General features: G+C 43.4%; 1 protein-coding gene across 1 annotated transcript in view; it reads left to right on the forward strand.

Moving 5' to 3' along the window:
- Nucleotides 1-17,967, forward strand: part of MNAT1 (MNAT1 component of CDK activating kinase) — a 334,005-nt gene extending 316,038 nt beyond the window's left edge. The window contains exon 8 of the mRNA XM_082242630.1: nucleotides 17,518-17,967. Coding sequence (XP_082098756.1) covers nucleotides 17,518-17,638 — 121 coding nt within the window. The 3' untranslated portion in view covers nucleotides 17,639-17,967. The remainder of the gene's footprint in view (nucleotides 1-17,517) is intronic.
- The last annotated feature ends 8,809 nt before the right edge of the window (nucleotides 17,968-26,776 follow it).

The raw sequence follows: 26,776 nt of genomic DNA on the forward strand, positions 1-26,776 counted from the left end.
AGTTGATCTGGGCAGAAATGTATTGTCTTTCTCACTTCCCTTGAGCTACATCAAAGAATATATTTCTTGCTAGCTATCTTCTGTAAACTATCACTTGCCCTGCCCACCATGTAATGTAGATGATGCAATACAGACATGTCTATAGTCCATATCAAGAGAGCAGAGTAGGGCAAGCAGGTCTCCCTCTATAGATAAAGTGGAGGAGTGATGTAGCCACCATGGGGAAGGAAGTTATTTTCAGGATTACCAGGTGAAAATAAAGCAGAATAAGCTTGAGAAAAACAAAGACGTAACAAAGACAACAGAAGATCACAACAAAAAACTGAACAAGATACAAAAACACAGCAAAATGGCTAATAACCATTAGCACCAAATAAAAAAAAAATTAAAACTACATTACAAATAAAACATCTATACAATTAAAGTACAACATAGAATAAATAACACAGAATAAAATAACAGACAATCAAACTACCAAATGCAAATAATGCACCACTTTCTCTAACACCACTCCAAATAATAACCAACACAAAAGCAACATACTATAAAAACAACACTAAAATGCAGATCATAAACCAGAATTAAATCTTTACCTCCAGCCCTCACAGAGAAGAATTGTATAACTTGATCGCCACAGGCAAAAATTATTTCCTGTGGTGCTCTGTGGTGCATCGTGGTTGTAACCACGATGGTACTCCGCAGACTGACCAAGATTGAATGTAACTTGAACAACATTCTCTTGTCCAACACTGTTGCAAAAGACTCCAATTTCAATATAACAACATCACTGGCCTTGCAAATCAGTTTGTTGGTGTCGGACACCCTAAGCGTGCTTCCTCAGCATGCCATTGCATACAGGATAGCGCTGGCCACCACAGACTCATAAAACATCTTCAGCATTGTCCGGCAGATGTTAAAGGACCTCAGTCTCCTCAAAAAGTAGAGGCGGCTCTTTGCCTTCCTATAGAGCAGCTCAGTGTTATTGCTCCAATCCAGCTTATTAGCTATGTACACCCCCAGTTACTTGTAACTCTCTACTACCTCCACGTCCTCTCCTCGGATGGAGATTGGGGTCACTGGCGGCTTCCTCTCTCTGAAATCCACAACCATCTCCTTTGCCACATTTTAGATACAGCTTATTATCCTCACACCATTTGAAAAAGTTCTCCACCACAGTCTTATACTCAGTCTCTTCCCCATCCCTGATACATCCCACTATTGCAGAGTCATCAGAAAACTTCTGAAGATGGCGAGACTCTGGTAGCTGAAATCAGTGGTATAGACAGTAAAAAGAAAGAGAGAACTGCCCCTGTAGAACCCCAATATTGCTGATCACCCTATCTGCCACAAAATCTTGCAAACGCACATACTGCGGACTTCCTGTCAGGTAGTCTACAATTCATGACACAAGGGAAACATTAACCTGTATTGCTGCCAGCTTCTCACCCAATCGATCCAGCCCTAATAGTATCAAAAGCACTGGAGAAGTAAAAAAACATGATCCACATAGTGTTTACATGCAATTTAACATAAAAATTATAGCATCCTCATCTTGGCTGGTATGCAAACTGCTAAGGGTCTAAACATTTACTAAACATGGGTTGTACCTTTTATATAAAACAAGTCTCTCAAGGTCTTTATGATGTAGGAAGTCAAAGCAACTGGTCTGTAATCCTTGGAGCCACGGGGACAAGACATGATGTCTTCCACAACACAGGAACCTTTTGCAGACTCAGGCTCAGGTTAAAGACCCATTAAAGGACACTCCCCAGCTGGTCTGCACATGCTGTAATCACCCTGGGGCTAACACCATCAGGGCCTGCTGATTTTCCTGCCTTAAGTCCCCTCAGCGGTTTACTCACCTGATCAGCTGTAAAAGACATTGATGCACTTTCCCGTAAAGGAGGAGTTGAGTTCTTCTAAAAAGAACAACTGGTAAAAGTATCCAATGGGGGGTAAATCAGAACACACAATAAAAGAGAAAGGACGTGTAGTATGAGGAGTGGAGGGTACTTTTCACAACTCTGCTCTCCTACAGCTTTGTGTTGAATCTGAGGGAGTTAAAGCTAGGGCTTCCTAATGAAACCTATTAACAAATTGGTTCAGCTCATTTGCCCTCTCTACATAGTCCCTCCACCAACCTGCTTAATCACTGTAATGGTTCTCATGCCACTCCAGACCTCTCTCACTATGTTTTGCTGGAGTTTCCACTCTAGCTTTCTCCTATATTTCTTCTTAGCCTCACTAGTTTTTATCCTCAAGTCCCTTTAAATCATTTTAAACTCACTATTACCCACTCCAAAAGCCATCTTCTTGGAGTTAAGAATATCTTTAATATCCCTAGTTACCCATGGTTTAATATTTGAATAACAACGAACAATTCTTGTTGGAACAAAACAATCTACACAGAACTTAATATAATGTGTTATGCACTCAGTAAGCCCATCAATGTTCCTTCTATGTGGCCCACAGAGTGCATTCCAATCTGTTCCCTCAAAACAGCCCCGCAGTACCTCAAAGGACTCCTCAGACCATCTCTTCACTGATCTGGTGGTCACAGGTTGTCTCTTACCGTGGGCACATAACAAGGATTTAGGTAGACCAAATTTTGATCTGATCTGCCCAAAGGTGGAAAAGGAGAAGAGCTGTATTGTATGCATTCTCCAAATTGGCATACAGCAGATCCAGGGTCCTAATCTCTATAGTTGGGCAGCTCACAAACTGTGTGAAGTTAGTCAAGGTTTTACATTTGGGGTTTAGATTATTTGATGTGGAGTGTGCAGAATTCTTTAACCAGCAATTAGTTATACAATTTAAATAATGGGTGACAGTGTTGCGCTGCCCTTAAACTAAACAGATGAATTAACTTCATATAAATATATTGTACTCACACATCTGTGATTAAAGTGCATAAACCGACTAGTACAACACAACATGCATGTCGCTGCAAAATACATAAAAAAGGAATTCATATAAAGTTCATCATGGTAAAATGCCAAGTGCAAAATAATCTACAAAAGTGCACCATGCGACAAACAAAAAAACACATACAGTATCTCACAAAAGAGAGTACACCCCTCACATTTTTGTATATTTTTTATTATAGCTTTTCATGTGACAACACTGAAGAAATGACACTTTGCTACAATGTAAAGTAGTGAGTGTACATCTTGTATAACAGTGTAAATTTGCTGTCCCCTCAAAATAGCTCAACACACAGTCATTAATGTCTAAACCACTGCCAAAAAAAGTGAATACACCCCTAATGGGTCCCAATTAGCCATTTTCCTTCCCCGGTGTCATGTGACTCTTTAGTGTTACAAGGTCTCAGCTATAAATGGGGAGCAGGTGTGTTAAATTTGGTTTTATCGCTCTCACTCTCTCATACTAGTCACTGGAAGTTCAACATGGCACCTCATGGCAGAAAACTATACTTACCTGTTCTGAAGCTGGTTCTGTCTCCAGCTGCACCCGCTGTGTGCAGGAGAAAGCTGACAATGGCTGGGGAATGAATTAGAAGTAACGTCAGCCATAGGGTTACTATTGGGCTTCTGTTATCTGCTGCCTCTCCTGCACCCGCCTACACAGCAGCTACCACTGACAGCTCAACGTGGGACCAGACTGGCTGCAGAACAGATAAGTATAGTGATTTTTTTTCTTTACAGGGCTAGATAGATTAGGCTTAGAATGTGGCTGACAGTAGGTTTAGAGTTAGGTTTTGCTTTTACTTCCACTTTACCCATTTCCTACTCTAGCCAAAACTTCACTTTAAATACACTTCTTTATCCACTTGCCAACTGCAATACATATATATATATATATATATATATATATATATATATATATATATATATATATATGTGTATATGTGTATATATACATTACAGTTAGCACGTGGTTTACTGGGATTATGACTGAAGCTATCAGTCGTAACCCTGGTATTTATTTTTTAAGCTGGCGGCTGGCTTTCTCACTAAAGCGGTCCGAGCAGCTCATTCGCTGCTGGATCACTTTCCGAATTAGCCCCCCTCTCCGCGCTTCCCGGTTTTTCTCGGGCTTACCATTTTCACCGGAGTGCCCAAGAATTGATACAATGGTGCAGCCGGCTGGTCACAGTAGCTACCAGAGAACAGATAGTCTCTGGTTGCCTCTATGGCCTTGGAGGACTGGCACAACGACATGACTTCCAGTCAAAGGGGGAAGTAAACAATTTTTTTTATCATCGTTTGCTTTTAAAGGTAAGGAAGATTTCTCTATCGCTCATTGACAGACGTAGTCCTCGGTGATTCAACACCCTCGGGTTATGCTGCCCTCTACAGGAGTAGGACTAGACAGGAAAGAAAACGTTCTGGCCACACCCTAGGGGCAGTCCCAGAGGGTATATCCTCTCACTTCCTGCTCTAGCAAATCAGTTTTTTTCTGTCTAGTTAGGAGTAAGGACCTAGATACCTTGCTGGGATCTTCGGTCCTGGCACGATTTTTTTCTTAGAAAAGATTTTTTAGACAGCTTTTTTTCTCCAGTGTTTCTGTGAGATCTTCAAGCAAGAAAGCTGACCTGGGCGACGGGCTGGATGTTGAGATCCAGTGGTCACCCCAATTCAGCCTACGAGCGCGTGCAGGCCATAGCTCCGCGCTGGGTCGACCGCGACATAGTCCCACTGGACGGGGACTGACCCTGTGAGTTAAACGTCTCGCTGAAACGCCAAAGACCACGAGTCACGGCGTCCGTATTGGTCGACAGCCCTCCTACCTCGGTGGAGAGGGGTACTGTCAGGAGTTGGCGCCCGCCTGGTTCCGGTATGGTGAGTAGTATGTTCCCCCTTTCCCCCTGACGGGTCTTGTGGTGAACGCGGGCCCCTCTCTGTAATGGTAAGGATGGGTTCCCCTCTATCCTATAACATGTCACAGATCCCCCTAATTGAGTGTGATTTTTGTGTACAAGAAGCCAGGAGGCTTGGTTTGGGAGCTGACAATCTAATTGTAAAAATGTGAAAATGATTGTAGTCAGTGGCAGTACTAGAACTTTACTGTAATAGTATAATGTATCCTACCTGTCAGAAGCCACAGGGCGATGTCTATACATGTATACTGCATTCCAGATCATTCCTCCAGCTAAGCAGATGCCTCCCGACGGCCACGGACCGCATACGGCCCGCCAGGGTCCGGTACCGCCGACCACGCTGACCACCATGAGGGTGAAGGGTTGTGAGGCCGAGATCCTTCTGCAGCATGCCGCTATTCTGTGCAGGCCGCCGCCATTGTCTGGTAGATCGCACGAGGCCGCCATTTTGGTGTAGCCTCGTGTCTCCAGCATGGGGGCGGCCATGTTTGAGGTGACTCAAACACCTCATGGAGCCAGGGGGAGGCGCCGGCAGGCGTGTTAAGGGGCGGAGCCGCCTCCTTTACCCAGGAAATAGGGCCAAAGACTTCCTGTCTGTAACAAGACAAGCACTGAGCAAGCTGATGAAAACTTCTGTGCATCAGGGATGAGCCTTGGGGTCTCTCTCTCTCTCTCTCTCGGGTCCAAAAAGGCAGGTAACACTGAGGGGCGCTGTTGCGACTGGGGGACACAAAAAAAAAAAAAAAGTTTTTTACTTTGTCATTTTTTGTCGCTGGCAAGTGTCTTGTATAATCATTGACCCTGCCGCATAGGTATCCCCACCTGATCCCCTCAAGGTGGCCGCAGGACCCTCCAGTACCCCACTTGTTTTTAATGCATTATCGGCAGTTTTGGAGTCTTTGGTATCCCGGGTGGAGGTGGCCCGTCAGGGACGGGGGTCAAGAAGCGACCCCCGCCTACCCCTATTGTTTATCAGATACTTCAGGGGCTGTTGTCTCAGGTAATATCTCCTCAGCAGTGAGGAGCACGTTTCTGCCTCCGCCATAGCACAAGAGTGGTGGATGCACTAGTTGTGTCCGTCCGGGAAACCTTTAGTCTTGAGGTTACACCGGCAGAGGTAGCTGAGACTGAGATTCCTTTTTGGTACTTGTTAGCCTACCAAAAGGGCGAAGGATTTTCCTTTACCCAAATGGGGTCGTTTTGAAACGAACCCCTGTTATTTCCAAACACATGGCTAGGTGCTATCTGTTTGAGGAATTCCTCTTTATAGGATAGACGGTACCACCTACTGTCTTGCCACAGACTGTTAGGATAAAAGGACCTCGTAACTAACGAGGACCTTCCTTTTCTGCTCATAAAGAGTTGTTCGTTCCGCGAGGGCGGGCGATAAGGTGAAACCCTCCAAAGCCCCTTTGGTCGGCTAAACAAAAAGTCCGGCTCAGCCAAGCCTGAAGATACAGCCTGATGCGCCCCTACCCATCTCTGGGGTGGGGGGGATGTCTTCACCGGTTTCTGGAGGACACAGGATCGAGTTTCGATCACTTCCACCGGTGTGATTCTTCCCTTCTAACATTGAACGGTTTCAGGGGTTCTATTCGAACCTATTCACAATGCCCAGGAAAGAGGGCAAGGTGCGTCCAAATCTGGACTTGGGAAGAAATAGAGTCCATCCGTACAGTGGTGGCCTCCCTGCATCAGGGGGATTTCCTGGCGTCCATAGACATTTAGGAGGCCTATCTTTATATCCCCATCATCGCAGGACATCAGCGTTTTTTCACTTTCCCAAAGATCATCCCTAGTTCCCACCAGGAGACTGAACTATCTGGGCCTAAGGTTGGATACATCTTGGGCAAGAGAGTTTCTCCTTGCGGAGAAACTCCAGAAGGTTCAGTCAACGATTCGGATGTTGCTGTCCGTCAATTGGCTGGGACTGATGGTGGCCTCCTTAGAGGCAGTACCGTATACCCAGTCTCATACCCGAATTCTCCTGAAGGAGATTCTTTTTTAATGGAATCAGAATTCCGATTCCCTGGACAATCGGATCCGGTTGAGCGAGCGGACCAGGAAGTCTCCGATGCTCAACCAGGGGAAGTCATTTCTTCCGATAGTATCCAGATTACCAATAAGGGTATCGGAACTGAGAGCGATCAGATTTTGTCTGATTTACTGGACCGAGCAGCTCTAGAGCAGCCCGATTCGGATCCAATCGCATATGGCCTCTTCATCCAGAGGTTTTTCACTAGCTATCCCTTCATTTGGCCTTTCCGGATGTGGATCTGTTGGCACCTTGGCTTAACAGGAAGGTGCGGAGGTTTGTAGCTCGCGCCGCAATCCTCTAGCGGACGCAGCAGAAACGCTGATTGCCCCGTGGGGGCAGTATCAGCTACGGCATGCCTTCCATCCTCTCAAGTTGCTGCGGGAACTTCTTCGCAGGATAGTGGTGGAGGGAATTCCAGTTATTCTGGAAATTCCGGACTGACCTCGTCGAGCCTGGTACGCCGACTTGGTGAGGCTAGTCGCGGACGCTCCTTGGAGACTTCCTCTCAGGGAGGATTTGCGGTCTCAGGGACCGATCTTCCATCTTGCTTTACAGTCACTAGCTTAATGGCCTGGCCATTGAGACCCAGGTACTGAAGGACAAGGGAGTGTCAGCTTCAGTTATTCCTACCTCCAGTTAAAGCAAGGAAAGTGACTTCCAGCACATGGAAGTCTTATATTGCATGGTGTGAATCTATTGGATTTCCCCCACATACCTATTCGGTGACCCGAATTTTTGTCTGTCTGCAACAAGGGGTTGAGCAGAAACTATCCTTGAGCACGATCAAGGGTCAGGTTTTCGGCGTTAGCAATCTTCTTTCAAGAAACCTTTGGCTAATCATTCCTTGGTGCGGAATTTCATCCAGGGGGTGCGACATCTGGCTCCGCCAGTGCGCGCACCCTTACCGCCTGGGATCTTAATTTAGTGTGGTCGGTTCTTCAGAAACTTCTCTTTGAAGATATTAGGGAGATTCCCTTGCTTACATTATCCCAGAAGGTGGCCTTCTTGGTGGCCATTACTTCTGCACGCAGGGTGTCAGAACTGGCCGCATTATCTTGTCGTTCCCCATATCTGGTGGTTCATAGGGATAAGGTGGTTCTTCTTCCGAATCCATCCTTCCTTCCTAAAGTGGTTTTCAGAGTTTTTCATCTGAATAAAAGTATTGTGTTACCTTCCCCGTGTCCTAAGACTAGCCATCCTTGGGAGTTTGCATTACACTCCTTGGATGGGGTTCAGAAGGATACACTTGACTACTACGAATTTGTTTTCGTAAGACGGACTCACTTTTTGTGATCACGGATAGCCCTTGAAGGGGGTTGCCTGTGTCTGCCGCGACCATATCTACATGGATCAGTCAGACGGTGGTACGGGCTTATTCTATTAAGGGTCGGAATCCTCCGTTCCCTGTTAGGGCGCACTTCACTCGAGCGCTCAGTACTTCCTGGGCCTATCGCTATCAGGCGTCAGTGGTCCAGGTATGTAAGGCGGCCACCTGGTCGTCGGTACATACCTTTACAAAATTTTATAAGATTGATGTGATGGCATCGGCGGATGCCTCATTTGGCCGCAAGGTTTTGCAGGCCGCAATTTGAGGAGACCGGTGGTCTACCTCGGGGGTTTTTTTCTGTTGAAAAATTTCTGTTGAGTCTCATCATTGAGGATGAGCATTGTAAACTTCTAGTTGGCACCGGTTGGGCCTTCTAGATTGGATTTGATTTCCATTTTCCCACCCCTCATTTGTGGTACTGCTTTGGGATGTCCCGAGGGTGTTGAATCACCGAGGACTACGTCTGTCAATGAGCGATAGAGAAAAATTGATTTTTGTAAAATCTTACCGTAAAATCCTTTTCTCTTAGCTCATTGACAGACGTAGTACCCGCCCCTCTGTTTTTGAGTTGGGTTGGGTTAAATTCTCTAAACACTGCTTTGTGACATAACTGATTTGCTAGAGCAGGAAGTGAGAGGATATACCCTCTGGGACTGCCCCTAGGGTGTGGCCAGAACGTTTTCTTTCCTGTCTAGTCCTACTCCTGTAGAGGGCAGCATAACCCGAGGGTGTTGAATCACCGAGGACTACGTCTGTCAATGAGCTAAGAGAAAAGGATTTTACGGTAAGATTTTACAAAAATCCATTTATTTGAGGTCTTTTTGACCCCAGATCTCTCCATAAAGAGTACCTGTCATCCTTCTTTCTATTACAAGGGATGTTTACATTCCATGTAATAGGAATAAAAGTGATTAAAAAAAAAAAATGAAAGGAATAGTAGAAGAAGAAAAAAAAAATCTAAAGCGCCCCTATTCCCCCAATCATCGTGCGCAGAAGCAAACACATATGTAAGTTGCACAGGCATATGCAAAAGGTACTTAGACCACACGTGTGAGATATTGCCATGAATGTTGGAGCGAGAGCAATAATTTTAGCACTAGACCACCCCTGTAACTCTAAACCGGTAACCTGTAAAAAATGTTAAAGCGTCGCCTCTGGAGTTTTTTAAGTACCATAGTTTTTCAATGAGTGTGCGCAATTTTAAAGTGTGATGTGTTAGGTATCTGTTTACTCCGCGTAACATCATCGTTCATATTTAAAAAAAACCAAAAAAACATTGGAGTATATATATATACCGTGTGACAAAAAATTGCAATGATTGTCATTTTATTCCCTAAGGTCTCTGTTAAAAAAAAAGTGTATAATGTTGGGGGGTTATAAGTAATTTCCTAGAAAAAAAATACTGGTTTAAACTTGTAAATAAAAAGTGCCAGAAAAGGCTGGTCTTCAAGTGGTTATAGAACGCTTTCAGGTGAACCGTGTACTTCACTTACGTGTTTCTTTAGAAGCCTTGAGGCTGGGTTCACACTATTGCGATGTAAGACATCGCATGTGATTCGTACCGCATTGCTGTGCAGATCACATGCGATGTCTGTGCGATGAGAATTCAGCCATACAGATTGTATGGCCGAATTTGCATTGCATTCAGACAAAAATAGTGCAGGACCCTTTTTTTGGTCCGCACTGGAATCGCACCCATACGATTTGATTCCTGCACCATTTGACAATTGACACTGTGATCTGCAAATCGATATGGGGGTGTCATTAACTTTGTATTAACACCCGCAGCAGTTGGCATTGGGCAGTGTGAACTGCCTACGAGAAACATGCAATGCGGGAACCAGCACTGGAATTGCACATCGCAATAGTGTGAATTGAAGTCTTAAACGTTGTTTAGTGAATGTTGAATGTTCAGTTCAGCTAGTGTAACTGCCCAAAATCTTTATTCTGCATAACCATTCATCTGCTGAAAGCTGATCTCAGCTTCGCAGAAAGAGTGCCTTTCTAAGTTTATGGGCAGATGGAGGGAGGTGCTTGGGTAGACTTATAAGAGAAAGGGGATTTAGGGTGTAGCACATCAGTTGTGGGTATGTTAATTCTTGTCTGGAAAAACAAAAGTTGTTCTGTATTAAAGGACATTCTACTTCTATAGAACAACTCTATGTAGAAAACTCCAGAGGATGGGTGTGGAATGTTGCATATCTGCTCCAGCTTACAACTAATTATCCCCTTGTAAAAATAACCTGGGTTCTGGAAGGTATTAAAGTACGGGAGCCCTTCTCCTCCTCTTATTTCACCCTCATGCCAGTTGTTTCCAGGGGCGATGTTCCACGGCTGAACTCTGGAATATGGTTTTCGGTAAATCCATATTTTTTCAATATGATGGGAGGAATGGAATGTAAGCAGCAGTAGGACCATTGTATAAACTACTTAATGGTGCATATGATCCTAATCTGATCCTAATTTATCCCAGTATGATTGTAGAAGTAACGAAGAAAGAAGCTTCCTGAAGAAGCACCTGTTTTTCATCATCCAATAGAATAATATACATAACAGAGAAGGGTCTTTAAAATATACAGCTCTATGGGTAACCTATATGTTCATTTGCTTATCTGTCGTTTCCTGAATAATCAGAAAATGCTAAACAGTGTGTTATCTGTTTGTTTTATTCAGTGCAGGGTGGAAAGTGAAAGTTTTTGCTTGCTTTTCTAAATTTACAGAGCATAGTGTACTGATGGCTTGTACTTCCCAAGAACAACAGACAAGGGATTGGTAGGCAAAGGGTTGTGCACGGGAGTGTTTCTGTATATCCAAAGGGTGCTCTGACTTGCAAAGAACCAGAATTATTGCCCTATGAATTCAGAGGCTGGAAAAATATTCCAAAGGTTAACAAGAGAATTGTGGATCCTAGGGCAACTGGGCCCTATAAAGTTTATCTGCCCTTCTCCCCACACCCGCGGTCACAATTTAAAAACAGCACGGCCTGTGAATGAGCGAACTATAACTACCATCATCCACTGCGGCTGACGGCCTGTTCTGAATGAATTGCAAGGGCGCTAATGAGCGATCTCTTCATTCACAAACCCTGCAGCTTTTCAGCCAGTACCTGCATACAGCTGTCTGTTTGAAAGCTGCAGGGCTTGTTTGCGGAAACCTGCTGTCCACATAGACCATCCTCTCCTCCGCCATCAATGTCATCCCTTCCACACTGCGCTCCATGTGCATTTCAAGCCTCATTTTCAGATCACTTAAGAGCAGGGTAGTCTTCAAAGTCACGCCAGATGCTTGTACCTTCATTAAGGCTCTGTTCACATCTTGGCGTCCTGGATCGCGGGCAGAATCGCCAACATTCTACCCGCGATCCCGAAAAACGACAAACTGCGGGACACCTGTGCGATCCCCATCACTGCCAATGTCACCCCCATCGCAGCGCTATTTTGCTGTGATTGTTCCCCAAACAAATCACTGTAAAATCGTGCAAACTAAATCGCGGGACGCCTGTGTGCCCAAAAGAAGTTTATGTACTTTTTTTGGGCGACAGGCATCCCTCGATTCTGTTTGTGAGATTTTACAGCAATTCGTAGTGCAACAATCGCTGCAAAATCGCGCCACAATCAGGGTGCCTTTGGAAGTGACAGGGATCACACGGGCGTTCCTTGATTTGCTTTGATTCGGGATCACAGGCAGAATCGCAGCGTTTCTGCCCACGATCACGATCTAGGAGGCTAAGATGTGAACGGAGCCTAAATGTAATCCTATTGCTACACTTAGAGGCACCTCTCTTACTTGAGCCTGAATGAAGTTAAATATTAACCCTTTGCTAGTTAAACTTTGGTTCATAACATTTCTGTTCCTCCCTGTGTCATGGACAGCCACTCTCATTGAAGTCCTATCAGATCATTACAAATCTCACAGAAGTAGTGCTTAATACCCGGTGTGACCACAGCTTCTTCGCCGTTGCTACTCGTATTGCAAGACATCGCTCATTTATCAAGTTAAAATTTATTAGAAAATTTTGCTTGTCTTGTAAAACACAGATCAAGTTACTCGCAATCCAAGGTTTTACTGTACTAGCAAAGAAGAGCTGGAAGAACATTTTGCTACTAATTAGGTTAATTGGCAGCAGGTCAGTAACATGATTGGATATAAAAAGAGTGTCTCGGAATTAAAGCTTGGCAGAGGTTCAACAATCTGTGGAAAGCTGTGTCTAAAAATTGTCGAACAATTTCAGAATAATGTTCCTCAATGTAAAATTGCAAAGAGTAAATGTATCATCTACAGTACATAATATAAAATGATTTTGAGAATCTGGAGAAATCTGTGCACAAGGGACAAGACTGAAATACAAAATTGGATACCCTGATCTTCTGGCACTGCATTAACCACTTGCCGCCTGCGCTATAGCCGAATGACGACTACAGCGCGTCGTCCAGTTCTTGGAGGCCATCATATGACAGTCTCCCGTGATAGTGCCCACTGCTGCGTGTGGGCGGCGCGCTCTCTGCCGAACACAGATTGAGATAAAGAGCCAATCAGCGGCTCTTTACCACATGATCAGCTGTGTCCAATCACAGCTGATCACGATCTCAACAGAAGGCGTTTACTGGCTCTCTTCACTGCTGCTTCTCACTCGCCAGCGTTTGGAGGAGAGGAGAAAAGAGCCGATAATCGGCTTCTGCAAAAGTGCTGCCAATCAGTGTCCACTGCTGCCAATCACTGCCCACCAGTGTCACCTATCAGTGCCGCCTCATCAGCAAAGGAGAAAAATTACCTGTTTGCGAAATTGTTTAACAAACTATGAGAAGGTGTTTTTTTTTTTTTTTTATTCAAAATTTTCGGTCTCCGTTTATTTAGCAAAAAATAAAAAACCCAGTGGGGATTAAATACCACCAAAATAAAGCTCTATTTGAGTGAAAAACCTGATAAATTTGTTTGGGTACAGTGGTGCTGACCGCGCAATTGTCATTGAAAGTGCAACATAGCTAAAAGCTGAAATTTGGCCTGGGCAGGAAGGGAATGAAAGTGCCCAGTGGGCAAGTGGTTAAAAACGGGGGTTGATTCTGCGAAGGACATCACTGCTTGGGCTCAGAAAAATCACTGTCTCCGAAAACAGTTTGCCGTGCCATCCAAAAAAACAAGGCAAATCTCTACCATGTAAAGAAGAAGCCATATCTAAACTGGATCCAGAAACGCCACCGCCCCATCCAGATGATGTATTTTTCAGGGAAGGCCTTGCATATTTTATTAGGACAGTGCTAAACTACATACTGTATCTATAACAACAGCATGGCTTCATAGTAGGAGTCCGGGTGCTTAACCAACCTGCCTGCAGTCCAGACCTTTTAAGGTCTGGGGAGTTTCCTGGCCATGGACCCACAATTTCAATGTTTTGTTCCCCAAGCCACTTATTTTTTAGCTTTGCCTTATGACAAGGTGCTCCATCATGCTGGAAAAGGCATTGTTCATCACCAAACTGTTCTTGGATAGTTGGGAGAAGTTGCTCCTGGAGTATGTATTTGTACCATTCTTTATTCATGCTATGTCCTTAGGCAAAATTGTGAGTGAGCCCACTCCCTTTGGCTGAGAAGCAACCCCACACATAAATGGTCCCAGGATGCTTTACTGTTGGCATGACACAGGACTGATGGTAGCGCTCACTTTTTCTTCCCTGGACAAGGGATTTTCCATGTGCCCCAAACAATCGGAAAGGGGATTCATCAGAGAAAATGACTTTACCGCAGTCACAATCCCTGTACCTTTTGCAGAATATCAGTCTGTCTCTGATGTTTTTTCTGGAGAGAAGTGGCTTTGCTGCCCTTCTTGACACCAGGTTATCTTCCAAAATTCGCCTCACTGTGTGTACAGATACACTCACACCTGCCTGCTGCCATTCCTGAGCAAACTCTGCAATGGTGGTGCCCAGATCCCACAGCTGAATCAACTGTAAGAGACGGTCCTGGCGCTTGCTGGACCGTCTTGGGCGCCCTAAAGCCTTCTTCACAAATTCAGTGGAAATGTTTTTTTATGGGATAAGTAAATTTTTATGGCAAAGAGGTATTTTGCAATTAATTTCAATTCAAATGATCATAACATTCCAGAGTATATGCAAATTTCCATCATAAAAAATGAGACAGCAGACTTTGTAAAAATTTATATTTTTGTCATTCTCAAAACTTTCGGCCATGGCTCTACAGAACCACTATATATTCTCTTTCAACATGAGGTATGTGTGATAAAATGGACACCATAAAGTAAATTTGAATCGTTTGCTAAATCTCTAAAGAGCACCAATCCTGGTTGTCACATGAAGGTTGGACCTTGGTTTCCAGTAATTAGCGGTATTAATCCCCTGCAGGCAGAACTCTTTCTCAGGAGCTTATGGAATTATGGAAGTCCCTTCAGTTAGCTCACATTTACAAATAATCCACAGGGTTTAATACCCGTCTGCAAGTGCTCTTGTGTTGGGATTCCCATAGCTATCTGGTTTTAAACCTTGGTGATGACAGATACATTGGATAAAAGGGAGTTATCCCAAATAATTTTTATTAAGTTGGACATGTCTTTAAATCCAGGATACTGAGTGCCGAGCGCTGGTCACCTTTGGCCTTTCTACCTAGCTGCACTTAAAGCGTTTTGGTCTGCAGAAATGATACACGTCTAGAACAAACAGTTCACATCAGGACACGGCATATGCGGTCTCTAAACGTAATTTATAGGAAGATAGACTTTTCAGACACAATCACTATTACATTGAGGTTTAGAACAATAAAAATACATAATTTTAATGTGGTTTGCACTAGAAAAAATTATTTTTGATTGAGGAAATTCCTTTCTCGTTGCTCTGGCTCTGCTAGAAGGCGAATCACATTATTCTATGGAATCAGTGCTGTCTAATGGCCTGTATGTTTTTAAAGTAGATGTAAATCCTAAATGAATCACATTTAATCTGCTAAAGCACTGTGTATCATAGATAATTGAGGTTTTTTTTTTTTTTTTTGTTAAATACTGGTTTCACTTTTCTTTCACCCTTCATTGCAACTTAGTGCTTCTGATCTCCTGCAGCCATTTTGCAGTTTCTAGCTACATCCAGGCCAGCAATGGCTGTATGGCATTAATTAGGGTGGGTTCTCCTGATGGTGACAATAGGACCTTGCCGGTGTAATGTGTAGTGAATAGGATACTTTTCTCCATTAGAAGCTTGTGTGACCCGGGACCCAAACTCCATCATTTGATGAGATGACCACATACTTCTGGATATATAGTATGCTTGTGTTAGCTAGATGCTATAGAGGTCAACTCGCAACTTTCTTTAATCTCTTTGAGACTATTGGTAAAATCCTCTGCATTTGAGTTACTGGATTTGCAAACCTATTCTTGTTGGTAGAGTGGGAGTCTTCAAAATAGTTGGGTTTATTTATCTTATATTCTGGGGAATTCAACAACAGAAGTTAGAACACACAAAGGTGAGGAAGAACAGCCAAAACTGCCAGCTGCATAGAATCAAGCATTATGGCAAGGAAGCCATTCTGCTGGATTACCCAGGACATTTAAGAATCCAGGGGAGGACTGTGTACACATGCCCCAGCAACAACTAAAATATCACTTTTGGCAAACAGACCTATTAATGCAGGGGTTCCCAACCCCCAGACTGGTTATTCTTTGTGGTCTATTGATGACTGGGGCCACACAGCAGAAGGTGAACTGGGACTGTGGTCCGAGCGGGACTGTCACAGGACGCGGTTGCCGCTCACCTGCTGCTGTGCGGCCGTACAATTTAGCCTGTGTGTCGTCTCCCACTGACATCATCCTATCAGCAGAGCAGGGGGAAAGAGCAGCTGGAGATCTGCCCAGAGAGTTGGAGCCTTTTCATATTAACAAGACGGTAATCACCAACTTGTTACTATACGTTGGGCAGCTCCCACCCCACATCCAGATCTGCAGCTCCTTGCCCCCAGCTCTGCTGATAGGATGACATCGGCGGCCGGACAGGAGAGGAAATACAGTACAGGCTTATAATGGCCTCTACCCTGCCTAAATTAGGACTGTGCAAGGAAGGCAGAGAATTAAAGGGGTCACTGTAATGCTAAAGAGGAAATGGGCATTGGGCATGACTGCAAGGGGGCAATGTGATGTAAAGGAGAAATGTGATATAAAGGGGAAATGTGATATAAAGAGGACTGCACTGTAAAAGTGGCACTGTAATTATTAAAGCCCCCCCTTTATATCACACCGCCCGTTCACAGTGCAGTCCCCGTTGCTTTACAGTTCCCCTTGAAAGTGCAGTCCCCGGTACATTAATTTAAAGGGGACTGCACTGTAGAGGGCCACTGTGATGTGAAGGGGACCTGAGGACACTGTGGGGCAGCTTTAAAGGGGCAACTACAGGGGGATGGTGGAACACTACACTGATATAATGGGGGGGGGGGGGGGCTGTGCTGTAAAGGGGGTTTGAGTGCTGACTTAGTGAATACCCCCCGGAAAAATTTCTGCCACTAAACTGGTCCCTGGTGCCAAAAAGGTTAAGGACTGCTGCTTTAATGAATACATGCAGCCAAAGAACATACTAGATTGCTAGGATACTAGAAGCCATTACAGCTGCAGTAAACATACTGTGCTTCAGCTTTTTAGTGCTCTGTCTCCATCACATTAATGTAATGGAGGGGAGGTATATATCATTACACGTGCTACACTGTATTTCCCTCCATCCAACATATTTCTTTAATATTACTTCTGTCCTGTAAATGGTGGCCGTCACCCGTGGTAGATCAGTAAAAATTTCACTTTCAGACTCTCTCTAGTGGCCAAATAAAACACAGGTGAAGCAATATAACCCCCGCGGCATTAACACCTCATAACCTAAATTGCTGTTGGGATGCCCCTTTCCAAGAAATGATGGCATCCGTACAGAATGAAACCAACTGATGTGTTCTGGTGGTCTTTTTTTCTTGTCTCCTGCCAGAACTGCATCTGTTTTAAGTTTTAGTGCTGAAAATCAGCTTGTTTTGTGGGGTAATGCTAATGACTCAACTCCCCCCACAGTCTGCTACACTAAGATGTGACGAATCAAAGCATCACGGTTTTCCAACAGGCTCCTAATCGCTTCTTTGCATCTCATGCTTTTCATGAAGCCGATCTTATTTATTTTTTTATAAAGGTCTCAGATTTAAAACATATTTATGCATTTGCTCAATACAAATAGTAATAAACCATGCTTGACAATATGGTCGGTAAACATCTGGGTATTCCCAGCCAAAATGAATGAACATTTTATTTCTGTGCTTTGAGGCTAACAATGTTGTCCTTTGTTTTTAGGTATCTAAACCATGTACGAGCTGCTTCCCCTCAGGATCTCGCTGGAGGCTACACTTCCTCCCTCGCATGCCATAGGGCACTGCAGGACGCCTTCAGCGGACTCTTCTGGCAGGCGTATTAACTTGCATACCCAAGTCTGGACAAGAACGGACGTTGGCACAGGACCAGCAGCTAACACAAGTGAATCTGGTAAAATTACTGCCATCTGCAGCTATACCTAGGCTCGGAGTGCTCTTTAATAAAGACAGCTGTGTTCCAGGGAAGTTTTTTTTCCCCCCCTAAGACAGAAAAAGTCCTTCAAACCAATACATTTTTTTCCTGGGCCTGAGAGCAACTGAAACAACAAGTCATGTCTGATGGAAGAAATGAATAATTCCATTTAAATCATTGGGATTTCTCTAAGAAGTTGTAAATTTTCTGTTTATTTTTAAATAAAGCCAACTTTTATTAGTTTGTGGTTTTCAGTTTTGTACAAGGCTTTGTTGGATAAATATTTACTCAGCGTTAGTCACAGAGTGTGTTGGACCGCTGAAACACGAACGGTTGTCATTAATCCAGAGTTTTTGCTTCATCTTTACAATCAATGGCTATCTTTGGGAGAAATAAAAATAAAGTGCACCTGAAATTTTAGAATAAACAAATCGCTATGGAGGAAGACCACGTGTGTGCTCCTTTCAGTCATGGAGGTTTTAAATATGAATTCCAAGCAGTTATGAAAGACACATATCAGTGCAAATCTCTATCCATGAATATTTACTTTTGTAAGCAGCTTACCTGAATTTTATTTGGTATTAGCATCCTTTAGTCCATTGTACAGCAAAGCTCTGACTGAGAAAAGCAGGGCAAGGAGCCACTTGGTTTTTCTGCAGTGTGGCAGCAAGAAACATGCTGATAGAGCTTAGAGTGACACTCCTCAATCCACTCGGTATCCTTTCACTGTCAGTCAGAGGCTAGTGGAGGCTGCAAAGTGAACACTCAAAGAACACTGATCGCTCAGTTCTCAGTCTTCAGTGAGCAGAGAGCCCTTGACTGTCAGTCACCGGCTCTCTGCTCTGCTCCTCCAGCTCTAACTGGAGCGCCACGCTGCGCAGGGGTCAGGAGCAGCTGTCTGTCTTCCAGCGCTGAGTGTCTGATCCAGATGCTAGTGCAGGCATCTGGGTGGTTCCCAACATTAACACCTTCCCATCCTACCTATAGCATATTGACGGCCGAGTGGGACTTTGCTCCTTCGGAGTGGACGTCATATGATGATCTATCAGAAGGTGCCGTGCAGCAGCGCTAGCTGTCATTGGACACAGTTGATGATAGATCACTATACCAGCCCGCTGCCAGTGTCATGTGATCGCGGTGATCAATCACAGCAAATCGCATAACAGTTGTAAACAATGGATGACTTTCTTTCATGCCATCCATTGTACACAATTATTTTCCTAGCTGTGATTGGTCACAGTGATCACATGCTAAAGACAGGGCCAATCACAGCCCACCTGTACCACATGATTAGCTTTTGCCAATCACAGCTAATCACAAGAAGACACTGAACCAGTTTCATTCAGTAAAAATGGTTGCTTATACCAATGTAATTCATTGTTATAAGTGATCATAATGTGAAAGAAAAAAACCATGATCACTTCCCCAGAGTAGTACCGTGTTACTGTAGTAACACTGTATTGCTCTTGTCACAGTTTGTTAAAAATAAATAAAATGTAAAAAAAAAAAGTAATACAAATTTTATTTTCACATCCCTAATCACCACCACACATTATATGACAATGCTGTACTGCACTGGTTTCTTTATTTTCCAAAAAATTAAATATTCACCATGCCTCTTACTAAATACCTTGGTCTGTCTACTTTCTAAAAAAGGGGTAATTTGTGGGGGATGCTTGTACTGTTCTGGTGTTTTCGGGCCTCGGGAAATGAGATAAGCCGCCACAACATCAGGATTAATTGATCTCTATATATATATATATATATATATATATATATATACACACACACACACGTGCATGTATATACAGTGGATATAAAAAAAGTCTACACACCCCTGTTAAAATGTTTGATTTCTGTGATGTAAAAAATGAGACAAAGATAAATCCTTTCAGAACTTTTTTCACTTTAATGTGACTTATAAACTGTATAACTCAGTTGAACAGAAAACAAAACCATTTTAGGTAGAGGGAAGTATAAAAAAAAAATAATAATAATATGGTTGCAAAAGTGTGCAAACCCTTAAACTAAGTTGAAGCACTTTTTTTTTTTAATTCTTTATTTAAAGGTATGCAAAAGAAAAGAAGACATTAGTAGGACATGGCATCACAGTCCTGTGATTCATTATCTGTGGTACATAATAGGGAATAAACTAATGTAGTTTGATAGTTATTAACCAAAACATATACCAACTGGGAGTTCATTAACAGAATATAGCTGACAATTCAAAATATTAGGTAATTGTAGGAAAAGACACTGCCATGGAATAGACAGTGCTAGAAGGAACATGCCTCGTATGAACCTAATGATAGGGTCATGACCCCCATCGGCATCTATCTCTTGGCCAGTATAAGGAGGTTATGATCTCCCGACCATAGGGTTAATGATGACTACACACGCGATATTCCGGCCAGCTGATATGTGCATACCAAAAGGCATTTACAAATGGTTTCAGACAGAAAAGAGGACACCTTCGGTGTCATAGAGAAGAGGAAAGGGGTGAGACAGATGGAAAGGATGGGGGGGGGGGGGAGAAAAATAATAGAAAGAGGGTTAGGGGGTTCCGCAGTGATGTTGTCTACACTATGCAGTAAGCACTCAGTTGAGTACCCTCAGTTATTTATGAGTAGGATAGATATTCATCCAAAAAATTAAACCCGTCCCAGTAAAGCCAATGCATATTGTGCTCCTCTGTCTTGTCTCTGAGGACCGCAGTGAGGTGTTCCGTTTGTTGAATATCACTCACTTTGGCAAACCATTGGGATATAAGGGGAGGTGTTTGTTGTTTCCACATATTGGGAATGCAAGCCCGTTCAGGAGATGCTTCAATAAGGATTTACGGTATCTCTTTACATAGACGTCAGATTAAGAAGTATCGCAGCTGGGTTGCCGATTAGAGAGTAGTCTGTGAGTTTGTGCACAATTTGCAAAACCTGTTGCCAAAAGGGGTGAATCATGGGACAATCCCAAAAAATGTGACTGTGTGCCAGTCTGGATACCACAATGCCAGCAAAGAGGGTTAAGTCCTGGGAAGAGGGACGGTAGCACTGAGGGTGTCCGGTACTAGCGCATCAAGATTTTATAAGATATGTCTTGATATTTACTGCAAAGGGAAGATTTGTGTGCAAAGAAGAGTCTTTTGGTCCTCCAAGAATGTGGTATTTAGATCTCTTGCCAACTTGAGCAGATACGACTGGTCTTGCTGAGAAGTAGCTGCGAGTAAAATAACATAAGAAACAGAGAGGGATTTTCGAATCTTTCCCTCAACCACACAGGGAACTTCAATTGACATTGGTTGTCTTTGAAACCTGGAGGTGGAAGGGACCTGAGGAAATATGATAATTATAACAATTTCCACTGTCCCAGAGCAGTAGAGTTGAATAGATTGTACATCTACTTAATCTCTAACAAGATTCTCTCTCTGTCAGTAAGTCCCAGAGCAAAGTCTGGGTGTCCAATGATGGGTGTCAGTGGAGAGGGGAAGCTGGGAGTAGCTGATATCTTATAATATCCAGGAAGTTCAGTCAAGGTGGCTTCAATTAGAGAGCGGGAAGGCACCAAACTAGAGTATGGGGTTCCTACCCATGGAAGGCCGGCTAAAGAAGCTGCTACCGATTCTTGTTCCAATGACACCCATAGTTTATGAGGGGCATGTCTGCACCAATCAATCACTCTGGTCATGTGGACTGCTGTACAGGGTCAGGAAGACCGACACCACCTCTAAGCTTGGGTCGTTGCAAAAGTGAATGTTTAAGACGAGGAGGTTTTCTCTTTACCAGACCAATCTAATAAAAGCTGTCCAGAGTTTTCGAAAGAATTCTTGTGGCAGTTTGACCGGTAATGCTTGTAGAAGGTATAAAAGATGTGCCATTTTATTCATTTTTAAAACACTGCATCTGCCAAACCAAGAAACTGCTAAAGTTTTCCATATCCTTAAATCCGATGAAAGGGTAGCCAGTAAAGGTTGGAAATTGTATTGAAAAAAAAAAATTTCCCTAGTTATTGAATAGCCTGAGGAGCCCAGCGGAAGGGGAAATTATCACTAAGGTGGGCAATTGCTTGAGTGTGGAAGGTGAGTTCCAATGACACCCATAGTTTATGAGGGGCATGTCTGCACCAATCAATCACTCTGGTCATGTGGACTGCTGTACAGGGTCAGGAAGACCGACACCACCTCTAAGCTTGGGTCATTGCAAAAGTGAATGTTTAAGACGAGGAGGTTTTCTCTTTACCAGACCAATCTAATAAAAGCTGTCCAGAGTTTTCGAAAGAATTCTTGTGGCAGTTTGACCGGTAATGCTTGTAGAAGGTATAAAAGATGTGCCATTTTATTCATTTTTAAAACACTGCAGGCGCTAGAACGGGAACATTTGCGTAAATTACTCCACATATTGTTTCACTCTAGGGGTGAAAAAACACAATTCAGGTCTCTTTCCCATTTGATCATATACCCCTGCTTCTCAGGAAGAGAGACACCAACCAAATATGAGTACAATGAAGAGATAATACCCTTTCCTCTGGGAGAGGAGGAGCAAATGTTCTCGAACACAGTAAATGGTGGGTTCAGTGATACGGGGCTTTTGAGCGAAAGAATTCAGTTATATTTAAATAATGGCCCAGTTCAGATCTGGGAATATTGTGCAGTTGAGTAAGTTGATCAAAGGTGCAGAGTGTATTACAGACTGTGATGGCTTTAAGAGAAACAAGGTTTCTGGATATCCAAGGTTCCAGATCTATTTCCTCTAGTGGAAAAGAGGGAGAGCCCAAATAGTTTAAAAAGGAGGTCAGAGGTGGGGTTCGAGATACCATTTCTAAGGGGGTCTTCAGCTTGAACTTCATAGTTGAAGTAAATGATTAATAATTTTGTTGGGGAATGTTTTGTACCGAGGTTGTCTCGGGATGTCCCAGAGTATGGCCTCCAACGAGCATGGGGCAGCAGAAGCCCGTTCAAAATCCAACCAAGGGACACTGTCATCCCTGGAACACCACTGTGCCAACTGCTGGAACTTGGCTGAAAGGTAATAAAGCCAAAGGTCAGGGAGACCCAGACCACCTTGAGATTGAGGGGCATGCAAAACCTGTTTATTATATCTAGATTTCTTTCCACACCAAACAAACTTTGAGATCTCTCTCTGAAATGACAAAATATGTGTCTTTGGAACATTGATGGGGAGGGCACGGAAAAGAAATAACTTAGGGAGCACAATCATCTTCACCGCCAAGACTCTACCCAGAAGAGAGATATGGTAAGTAGACCAGGTTTTTAGTACTAGTGTCAGTTTTTTGAACATATTAGGGAAATTCAGCAAAAACAGAGAATCATAGTGAGGGGTAATATGCACTCCCAAATATTTGAATGATCTCGGGCACCAAGCAAATGAAAACCGTTCTCTAATGGAAATCTGCATCCAACTCGGGAGGTTGATTGGCATGAGAGAACATTTGGAGAGATTAACTCCCAAACCTGAGACTGAGCTAAATTGCTGTAGTTCCACTAATAGTTGAGGAAGAGATATATGAGGGTGGGACAAAAAAAGGACATCATCAGCGTAAAGGCTAAGTTTGAACTCCCTTCCCTCCCTAAAGTAGCCACTAATCTTGACATTGTTTCTGATAGAGATTGCTAAGGGTTCAATCGCCAGAGCAAACAAAAGAGGGGAGAGGGGGCACCCCTGCCTGGTACCCCTTTTTAAATGAAAAAATTCAGAGTTATATCCAGGAAGGCGGATCCTCGTCTGTGGGGATTCATACAGGGCCCTAAAACCGTGAACTAATCCCTCACCCAAGCCATATCTTGGGAGCAGATGATCTAAAAAAGCCCAACTGACGCTGTCAAACGCCTTGTTGATGTCTAGACTGACTAGGCAGGTGGGAGATTTGCTAACATTGGCATCATGTATTATATTAGAAACTAGTCTAATATTGTCGGTAAGTTGCCTACCCGGGATAAAGCCTGTTTGATCAGGATTAAACAAATGGCAGATATACTTAGCCAATCTATTGGCAAGTATGCGACCAGACAATTTTTAAGTCATTGTTCATGACCGAGATGGGCCTAAAGTTTTGTGGGAGAGAATGGTCTTTATCGGGTTTGGGGATGAGTGACATATTAGCATATAACATTTCTTCTGGGAAATTACCGCCTTGTAAAATATAGTTAAATAATTTGGTTAATTTAGGAGACAGGATTGAGGCAAAGCTTTTATAATACGAGGTGGAGAATCCATCTGGGCCCGGAGCCGTGGAGGATTTCAAGGACTTGATCAAGTGTAGGATCTCCTCCTCCGAGCAGGGCGCCTCCAGTTCCTCCCTCTGAGAAGCAGAGAGGGAGGGAATCTGTAATTTCCCCACCCAAGAGTCAAACTCAGCCCGAGATATATCGGATGACACTGATAGCAGATCTTTATAAAAATACGTAAAAATCTTCAATACATCTTCAGGATGAGAAACCATCTTTCCATCCTGCCTTCTAAGCTTATAAATATGGGAGGGTTTGGAATCTTGCGTGAGTTTTTTAGCGAACATCGTAGACATGGTATTGCTGTTAAGCATAAATTTTGCCTTGGACCACCTGAGGGCCTTTTCAGTATCACCGGATAAAATCTCGTCAAGGGCACACCTCCTAGTGGAGAGCAAATACATCAAATCTGAGGAGGGAGCCTGATTATGTAAATTATATAACCTATTTAACTCTCTAGTAAGGGATTTTATGTCGGTTAGTCTAGCTTTATTTTTGGCTGAAGCTAGAGCAATTATCTTACCCCTAATTACCGCTTTATGTGCTATCCAAACTGTTGAGGTGGGAGTATCATCATTTTCATTTATACTAAAATATTCCTCCAAGGAGGATGCAATCTGAGATGTAAATGTGGGGTCATTCAGTAAAGAGTCATTAAGTCTCCAATTAAATGTTGAGCTCTTTAAACCGACCCCGCAAGACTCGAAAGACACAATTTTATGATCCGACCAAGGGCAGATGTGTATCCTAGCGTCCGAGGAGTTAGCCAGTAAGACTGGTGTGCTAAAAATATAGTCCAGTCTGGCCGCACTTTCATGGGGGTGGGAGTAAAAAGTGAACTCTTTAATACCTACATTATGTGCTCTCCAGGTGTCGATCAATTGGAAGTCACAAAGGACCTTAGTTAGCGTTTTGGGGAAGGCCTTAGAAGAGGGCGTAACCCTACTCCTATCCAGAGAAGGGTGAGCGGACAGATTGAAGTCCCCACCAACTACCATATGGGGCGATGTATATCGACCTAAAATCTCAAAGAAGTGTTTAAAAAATGTAGCCTGAGCTTCATTAGGAGCGTAAAGAGAGGCAACTGTCAATGATTTACCCGCTATACTACCTTTGAGGATCAAGAATCTACTATCCGGATCAGTATATACAGAGGATACATCAAAAACAATGTTGTTACGGATGAAGATAGCTACACCTCTCGCCTTGTTGTGAAAAGTAGAATAATGAAATTGTCTAAATGACTTGTCAAAAAATTTAGGATGTTTGTCAGTGGCAAAGTGCGTTTCCTGCAGGAGAATTATATCAGCACCTATTCTTTTGTAATGTCTAAATGCTTTATGTCTTTTATTTGGGGAATTAAAACCCTGAACATTATGTGAAATAATTTTAAGACCCATCATTAAGGAGGAGGAAAAATCTATATTACCTGATAATCAGTAGAAAAAATAGTTGAGACTGAGCCCAATCACTGAAAAAAACCCATAAGTGTGTTTGAAGCCCATATACAAGCGAAATCTTAAATACAACATTTTGATGATAACATGGCAAAATTATTCCCAAGACCGGAAGTGGTGCAACCTTCAAGTAAGAGATCGTAAACAGGTCTGCTGACTGAGGAGTCAGTAGAAAGATAATAATGATCTGAATGGATGACTTTCTATTTTTCAAAAAACAATATTTTTGTGGTATCAAAAAAAAGCTAATACCAACAGGAGTTTTAAAGACTCTAAGACGTAAAGAACATCTCAGGGAGACGGGCAACTCAAGTAAACCCATCAAAAATACAACAAAACACCGGACGATTAAGTCCAGACGCCATTCGTAGGGTCCAGCGCCCCGGGGCCATAGGAACCAGCGGCAGGACACCGAATTGCTCCTACTGAGGGCGCGGGCACCCACGAAAAGGCACATGGGGGACAAACCAGCGAGGGGGGGGGGGGGGAGAGAAGGGCACTTGTAAGTTATAAGCCTAGAAATCCAAAGATTTCAACCATCAGTATTACATATCAAAATAATAATGCACTGAAGAGCATTATAGGCACAACGAAACCCATCATACCATGATAGGTCTCTTATCAGCAACAAGTACCTACAATAGACCTCAGAGGTTCCATAGGTGTTCCTGCTAATTCACATACAAGCATGAAAGTGAGAAGCAGAAAATAAAAAGCCTCATTTTTGGTATTTTAGATGACTAAAAGGGACCATCTCTAAAGGGGTTTCGCCATCTGCGTTGATCCCTTCTTGTAGCTGGGGTAGACCACACAGGTGAGGGTCTTGGAGTGGTTTGTGGTCGGGCTTCAGGAGCAGCGTTCATCAGGCCCAATTTGATAAGCAGTTCTTTTCCTTGCATCAGGTTGTAAACGACATGAACAGCACCATTGTGGGGCACTGAAAGCTTAAAGGGAAATCCCCATCTGTAACGAATCCTGGCCGTCTGCAAAATGGTGGTAACCTCTTTCATACCACGCCGCTTCTCAAGGGTGGCCTGCGATATATCCGGAAAGATTTGAATCCTAGTGCCTTCCAACATAATATTTGGGGTGTTCCTGGATATGCGCAGAATGTCCTCTTTAACCAAGAAGTCTTTAAGGCATAGTACCACGTCCCTTGGGGGCTTGTCAGGGGGGGGGGTTTAGGGCGCAGGGCTCTGTGGATTCTATCACACAAGAAGGCAGCAGCAGGTTTATCTGGCAGCAGTTCACTGAAAAGTTTGGACACTGCAGGGGTTAGCTCAGACACTGTCTCCGGAATACCTCTGAGGCGCAGGTTATTAATACGATTTCTATTGTCCAAGTCTTGAACCTG

This window comes from Pelophylax lessonae, assembly GCF_965119305.1.
Source record: "Pelophylax lessonae genome assembly, chromosome: 13".
NCBI classification, from domain to species: Eukaryota; Metazoa; Chordata; class Amphibia; order Anura; family Ranidae; genus Pelophylax; species Pelophylax lessonae.